General features: G+C 33.4%; 1 protein-coding gene across 1 annotated transcript; it reads left to right on the forward strand.

Annotated features, from left to right (window-relative positions):
- LOC109361842 (agamous-like MADS-box protein AGL62) lies at positions 1013-1477 on the forward strand. Its single transcript, XM_019607377.1, has one exon. It carries the CDS (start codon positions 1013-1015, stop codon positions 1475-1477), a length of 465 nt encoding a protein of 154 aa, XP_019462922.1.

Genomic DNA, 8443 nt, shown 5'->3' on the forward strand with positions numbered 1-8443 from the left:
TAAATCATCCATTATTCATATGTTAATCATCATTGACACTCAAACAAAAGTAATACAAATCAATGGTGGATGGTGTGCTGACAACATAAAGAACTTTACACTAACAGTGTACAGATTTTAAACTCATAATATAATATAATATTTAATATTACTAAGGGTCTCTCCTCACTGTTTGGGTAATGAACTAATCATAGATGCCCCTCCCAACAAATATTGTTCCCAGTAATCAAACCATTAACCTTGGGGATCCAATTGGATCGTACACCATTAGACTAACGCCTATGAGTTATTATAATATAATATAAGATTTTATAAGATCGTAGCAAAAAACCATAGATAGAAAGTAGCAAAAAAAATTAATGAATGGCAAAACAATTATGTAGAATAAGTAGAAGATATAAATAAGGGCCTAAATATTCCTTAAGAGCTGACGCCCGAAAATTATGAATTCAACTCGTAATCAAAATTAGTTCACTTCTCCTTTGATGATCATATCTCTTTTTCGTGCATCACTAATTTTGATTAAGAAAAGTTAATTGTTACCAAATTATTTTGTTGTTTTTTTAATCATTATCATCAATTGTTGTATCTATTCACAAAAGGAATTCATATAATGTAGCAATGCTTTCTTTGATTTATCATTAATACACAAAAATCTTACCAATTTCGAATTGTTTTATTTATGTATGATGAACACATGAATTTCATGCTCAAGTGCTAGCATAAAATATTATATTCTTTAATGTTACATATATACCAATAATATGAGTATATATTTACATTCATTTAACCTTATAAAACTATTCTGTCATTCAAACAAAGATAAGAATGAAATAATTAATGATTTTTTCCTATATACATGCATTTAGTCTAAAACACAAAAAGGTGACTTAATAAGATAAGATGTAATATAAAGTTCATTCCCAAAAGAGTATAAATTTAGAACAATTCTCTACCATTTCTTGTATCTCTCATAGCCTATCTTTCCCTAAGCATCCATTTTCTTTGAGCCATGTCTAACTCAATCCCTAGCTCTAGTAACCCAAAGAAGAACAAGGGTCGTAGAAGGATTGAGATGAAAAGGATAGCCAAAGACAGCAACCTACAAGTCACATTCTCCAAACGCCGTACTGGGCTATTGAAGAAAGCGAGTGAGCTTTGCAGTCTTTGTGATGCAAAAGTTAGGCTAGTTGTCTTTTCTCCTGCAAACAAGGCTTTCTCCTTTGGCGACCCTAGTATTGATGTTGTCGTAGACGGCTATCAAATGAGGGACCAACCACTGAACCTGGGGAACATGCAATATCTCGAGGCTCATAGAAATGCTAATTTTCAGGAGCTTAATGATAAGATTAATCGGATCAATGAAGATATTGAGTTTGAGAAGAAGTGCAGTGAAGAGTTGGCTAAGGAAAGGAAAGAGGCACAAGAACGTTTCTGGTGGGCTGCTCCAATTGAAGAGATCAATGGAGAACGATAAAATAGATAAAATAGTACACATGTCATACTTTTACTAGCTTAATAAGATAAGTTATCTCTTAATGTGAGGATATACATTATTCTCATAACTAATAGAGTAAAACCTTATTAGGATCCTTGAAAGGTCTACAACCAATGAACTTAATTCCTCAAAGTTTATGTCCAGCAACTATTCTAAAAGATCAACATCACACTAAAATTCGCATTTAATAACGCTCATTCAAAAATGTACGTGTGTTTCATACTGTTAAATGTAAGGCTGAAGGTAATTAATAGAATTCGGCGAAGCAAACACTGTTAAATTTGATAGATAAATGTGCAATCAACAACGCCTAATGAAGCAACCATTATTCTTTTTATGACATGGAGATTCAACATTGTTTAGTTAAGCGGGTGTTGTTGAAAGTGACATAGCACTTTGTATAGTGCGTGTTGTTCAATGACATATTTTACATATTGGCGTGTCATGTAACCTAACTACATAAATGTAATTATATACACTAATAAACAGATTATACAATAGTTAGGAAAGAATGAACTAATTTTTTCCTAAGTATTATTGTAGATTATATTAGTTCTCCTCATTATTCCTACATATCCAATAGCGGAAGCATAAAAATCCCCAAATTTAAAAGTTAGGGTTCATAAAAAATTGGGGGGAAATCAACTTTAATGGAGAACCATAAAATTTAGAAACTGGTAGCTCTGATACCATTTGTTAGATATTTCCTGATGATAGGTGAAATACCAATCGCATGATCTTCAATCTTATGATTCTCACACATAATATAAAGCATATGAAGTCATACCTGAATCCCTGAATCCATGTTCTCTAGTCTACTCCTTTGATATACCTTTTGAGAGAGTTTTGGTATGATGGCCTTCCTCAACCAAATCTTTAATTCCTTTTGGGACCTTCGTTTTCTCTCTAATGGGGAGAGGTGAAAACTATTTGTGATTTGGTGTGTTGGGGACCATAACCTTCCTTATGCGTTAACTTATAGGGTTCCCATTATCCCCTATAGGTTAACTTGATGGGTACCCACCCATTAAGTCCATATCTGTTATCAGCTTTTAGAAATCTATGGGGTGCCAGTAATTATATCACTTATAATGTAACCCCCGAAATAAATAGTTGATATCATTGTATCAAATATATGATGTCCACTTTAATTAGAAATTATAAATTTCTAACATAACTTAAGTTGGTATAAACAAATCCCTTCTTTTTTTTATTCCCAAGAAAAGGTAACACTTGACTGCTTATGTTGTTTTTTCTCTTAGTGAATTAACATTGTAGACATGATTAGTTCCTAAAAACGTGAATTGTATACACCTCATTTTTAGGAGTTTCTTAATCACTAACAAAGTCATCCACGGTACATATTCTCCCTTAAATTTTTAGTTAATTAACGACTAAAGTGTCACATGTTTTCATTTTGACGGATGAAGACTTTGTTCAGGAAAACTAGCTTGTAGTTATAAAATTGTAGCTATAAATGTAGCTAAAAACTTGTAGTTGCGAAGGTAGCTGAAAACTTGTAGTTGTGAAGGTAGCTAAAAACTTATAGTTGTGCAGACAGTTTATTAAACTAGAACTATTCAATAAAACTAACATTTAACTAGCTAAAATTTGAAAATGACTAAAAATGGAATATATTATATATTTAATTATTTATTAATTGGAGTAATAAGATACATAGATAATTTAAAATATTTATTTATTTTTATATTTTAGTTATAATTGGATATGTAATATTTTACTTATTTGTTTGTTTTATTTTAATATATATATATATGTTCACTTTTTTTTGGAAAAATGAAATTAACATAAATTTATAATATTATTCCACTATTGACACTATATTTCGATAAAATATATATTTTTGGTATGATCAATAATATGTCCTCCCCTTTTTTGTTAAGGAACTCGTCATTTTTTGGGTATGTGGTTGATCTCTCAACAAGTGTTACTCCTAGGAATCGAATTCTTGAACTTTAATTCTTTCTGAGAATCTAGCTGGACCTTACGAGGGAAATAAGAGAAAGTGAGAGGTCGAGAGATTTAGGAGGCCAAGACTTTGACGGGGCACTTCTTTTACTAGAAGAAGCAAGGGTCACTACTGTGACAAATAGAAAAGTGTCATATAGAGTTCTCAACATTCTCCGCATAGGATCAGCTCTAGGAAGCAAGGATGTTTCATTCTTAGAGGGTGTTACAAGACTCTCCATAATTCTTGCACAACCTACTTTTTAACCAACATACCATAGAGTCATGATATTTTAGAGATGTTGGTGGACTTTCTGAAGTATAGAAGTGTGAAGAATATCATAATTTCTCAAAAAATGGACAAGAGGGGAAAGAGGTTCGACTTTGTTAGATTTTAACAACATGATGCTGGATGGTTTATTGAGAAATCCTTACAAAAGCTCTAGATTAGTAACTATAAAGTAGGTATTAATAGGCCAAGATTTGGAAGATGGGGAAACCAAAAATATGGAGGGACTAGAGGTCACTTTGAAAACACACAAAAGAGGGTGAAGGTAGTTCATCCAATTGTTGATGGGAAAAATAATTTTGTGCATTCTTCCTGGAAAGAAGCATTGATCAAAGGCAAAGCTAGAAAAAAGGTAGTTCAGTTAAATGACTGGTGTGGCCCAAACGATAATGTTTCTAGTGACACTATCAATGTCTTAAGGAAGAATTTTATTGGCAGACATTATAAATGGAGAAGACTTGGATGACATTCAACATATCATATCTAAGGAAGGAATTTTATTCATTTAGGAGGAATGTTAGTGTTGCATGAAGGTGAGACAAAAGAAGATGTAGAGGTTCTTAGGAGATGTAAAGAGTCTTGGTGTATCTCCTTTTTTTTAAGAAATAAGGAGATGGTCCCATATGAGATGTCTAAGGACAGATTGGTGTAGGTTTGATGTTATGGTACACCTCTTTAGGCTTGGTCAAGGATTTTTTTTCCTGCCTTATTGTGAAAAAAACTGGGCAAATCACTAAGTTGGATGATTCAATAATCAATATGGAAAATCTTGTTTTTGGTAGGTTTCTTATTCTTACCCAACAATTAAAGTGTACTGACTTCGTCTAAAAAGTGAGGATAAGTGATAAGTGCCAAACATACCTAAAAATCATACACTTTTATGACACTTATCTTAAGCATAATTGAGAAAAACCAACTTAAAACAATACTTTTTGTATAAAATATCACAATTTGGTATATTTGTGTTTGTATTGCCTTTTTATGTATTTTGTAGGAAATAAAATGAAGAAAAGAAGAGAAAAGATTCATGGTCAAAAAGCAACAAAAGTCAAGAAAATCAAGGTGCTCAACTAGGCAGCTGAGCGTGGAACAAGCCCCGCTGAGCTGACTTGGCCACCTGCCTGACCTGGACAAAACTGCTAAACCAGGGAGTTGAGTGGACTTGCTTAGCCGCTCAGCGTAGCACCAGACTAGGCCTGGCACGGTCAGAAATATGCTTGACACGGTCAGACACGAGCTTGGCACAAGACCAAACTGCTGAACAAGCTGCTCAGCGGTCCAACCAAGTTGCTCGGCGGTCCAACCAAGCTGCTTAGCGGAGAACCAGACTCCTAGCCAGATCAGCAAGCACCAAGCCACGTCCCAGTCAACACGGTCAGAAGCTACTGAACAAGCAGCTACCAGACTTGACTTAACCATCAAGCAAACCGTGAAGTCATCCATGACCTCACCTCAAGTAGCCCACAATAGGCTTTTCAGAAGTAGCTCACAATAGCTGGTCTCATAGCCCACAACTGGCTTTGGTGAGTCATACACAAAGATGACTAAGCTACTTGGTCATCGGACCAAACCCATGTTGAAGGATAGCTCATGCTCCTAAACATTTTCTTTTGAACAAGGTTATGTAATTTCTACTTCTTCTTAATTTACAAAAGTTTGGATTTTAATCATTCAAGTTGGTGCTTTGGTTAATATTATTTGTTTGTGAAGTACTCAATTCTATTTTTAGATTGATCACCTAAAAAATGATTTCAAGTCAATAAAACTACTTGTTTCGAACACTTAATAAATAAACTTTGGAGTAGTTGTACTACTTAGATTATTTTCCAAGTTAAGCATGCTTTTCTTAAGATCTTACATTCATCACTCATTCAATATTAGAGTCACCAATGGTTAGGGTGTGACAACCTAATCTCTTTTATGGTCGTAGTATTGTTTAAGTGATGAATATAAGTGTTTATGATTCTACCATTTTAGGATATACACTAAAAGGAGGATTTCAGACCTTGATGTTTGGGGTTAACCAAAGTAAAACATAAGAACATGTCTAATTAGTTCAAACTCACAAGAAGTTGAGAACTATATTTTCCTTATTCAAAAAGATTGTCTCCTCAAGAATTTGTAAATATTTAGTTTATTTTTCTTGTTGATTTATTTATGTGCAAATAAAACCGAAAAATCACCAAAATATGTTTAAACCATTATTTGTGCTTTGACATGTTTATATGATTTATTTTATTAGGCAATTCCTTGTGGTTCAGCATAACCCTATACTATACTACAATTGAAACTTGAAAGATGTGTAAATTGTAAAATTAAAGTGTTATCAATAAATTTATTTGTTGAAAACACCTTTTAATATACAAAAGTGATGAAACTAACTTACTAACTTTTATTTATTGTTACTTACTCTCCGCATTTTATTTATTCTTTAATACCAACATTCCTTAAGGAAGAAGTTTGGTTTGTTAATAAAATGAACCCGAAAGGGAGTAAATAAATAAAAGGTCACAAAATGTCACTAAAGTTATTATTCTTTTGTTCGTTATTGATTTATTTGTATCTAACAACTAACTATTCATCACTTTTATATATTAGAATACCATTAAACTGATGTTGGAATTATTCAACAAAATCGAGATGGTATTCAAAGGTACTGAGTAATTATGTAATAGGTAATTGCTTCGATACCATTATACCGCCGTTGGAATTTATTTCAACAAAACCGAGATGACGAACAAAGAATAAAACCGAGTTCTCTTACTTACAAAAAGGACATAACGAAAATGAGAGTATTAATCTTTCAACAAATTGACAATGCTATCAGGACGATTTGTTGAGAGAAGAAAACACCCAACTAAAATAACCACCGAATAACGCTTTCAACAATAAGGACCTTGATGTATGAAATTAGACTGGTGGAAGAACTTTCCCCCTTATCGATTGGGAGTTCAAAGGTTCTAGAGAAAGATGGCTCAGATGACTGATAAGTGTCAAACATACCTAAATTTCATACACTTTTATGGCACTTATCTTAAGCATAATAGAAAAAAACAAACTTAAACCAATACTTTGTGTATAAAATATCACAATCTTGTATATTTGTATGTGTATTTATTTTTTATTTATTTTGTAGGATTTAGAATGAAGAGAAGAAGAGAAAAAAGACTCATGATCAAAAAGACAAAGAAGTCAAAAACCAAGGTGCTCAACCAGGCAGCTAAGCGTGGACCAAGCCACGCTAAGCTGACCTGGACACTAGCCTGACCTGGACACCAGCCTGACCTGGACCAAGCTGCTCAAGCAAGCAGTTGAGTGGACATGCTTGGCCTCTCAGCCTAGCACCAGACTAGTCTTGGCACAGTCAGAATTAAGCTTGACACTGTCAGACACAAGCTTGGCACATGCCCAAGCTGCTAAACAAGCAACTTAGCGGTCCAACCAAGCAGCTTAGCGGAGAACTAGACTCCTGACCAGATCAACAAGGACCAGGCCACATTCCAGTTAGCATAGTCAAAGCTGCAGAACAAGCAGCTTAACGGTGCAACATGTGTGATAAGTGGTGTGCACCCAGACTCGACTTAGCCATCAAGAAAACCATGAAGTCAATAATGGCCTCACCTCAAGTAGCCCACCATAGGCTTTTCAAAGTAGCTCACAACTAGCTTTGATGAGTCAAGCATAAGGAGGTGACAAAGCTACTTGATCAAGGGACCAAAGCCATGCTGAAGGGTTTGGTCAACTGCTTAGCGGAGCTGACAAGCAGCTAAGCGGTCCAGAAGAATTTCTATAAATATGGCACATTCCATTCAAGCAAAGGCATCCATTTCATATCAAATTCACATATCTCTTACTAGAAATTCTTCTTTAAAATTCTCTCTTCTTGTTCTTAGTTTTTAGAGCTTTATTTCATGTAAGTTTGTAATTTTAGTTTAGAATTCAAGAGGAGAAAAGGAGAAGGCAAATGAGATGCAAAAATCAATTTTGTAATATCCTTTGGAACTCAAAGCATCCAATCCGTGGATGGATAGCTCATGCTCCTTACAATTTCTTTTGAATATGGTTATGTATTTCTACTTCTTCTTATATTCTAAAAGATTTAAATTTTAATCATTCAAGTTGATGCTTTGATTAATTTTACTTGTTTGATAAATTCTTAATGCTCTTTTTAGATTGATCACCTAAAAATTGATTTCAAGTCATAAAATTACTTGTCTCAAACACTTAACAAATAAACTAAGAAGTAGTTGTACTACTTAGCTTATTTGCCAAGTTAAGCATACTTTTCTTAAGATCTTATATTCATTACTACATCAATATTAGAGTCGCCAATGACTAGGGTGTGACAACCTAGTCTCTTTATAGACGTAATATTGTTTTGTATTAAATATAAGTTATTATCATCCTACCATTTTAGGACATACACTAAAAGAAGGATTTTAGAACTTGGTGTTTGGAGTTAATCAAAGTAAAACATAAGAACTTGTCTAAGTAGTTCAAACTCATAAGAAGTTGAGAAATATTTTCCTTATTCAAAATGATCTTGTCTCCTCAAGAATTTGTTAATATTTAGTTTATTTTTCTTGTTAAATTGTTTATGTACAAATCAAACCAAAAATCATAAAAATGTTTAACTCATTATTTGTGCTCTGCCATATTCATATGATTCATTCTATTAGGAAATTCCT

The sequence above is a fragment of the Lupinus angustifolius genome, chromosome LG12 (genome assembly GCF_001865875.1).
Source record: "Lupinus angustifolius cultivar Tanjil chromosome LG12, LupAngTanjil_v1.0, whole genome shotgun sequence".
In the NCBI taxonomy this organism is placed as follows: domain Eukaryota; kingdom Viridiplantae; phylum Streptophyta; class Magnoliopsida; order Fabales; family Fabaceae; genus Lupinus; species Lupinus angustifolius.

What these genes read in the sequence shown, in the direction of transcription:
- LOC109361842 (XM_019607377.1), top strand. Translation starts at nt 1,013, where the DNA reads ATGTCTAACTCAATCCCTAGCTCTAGTAACCCAAAGAAGAACAAGGGT.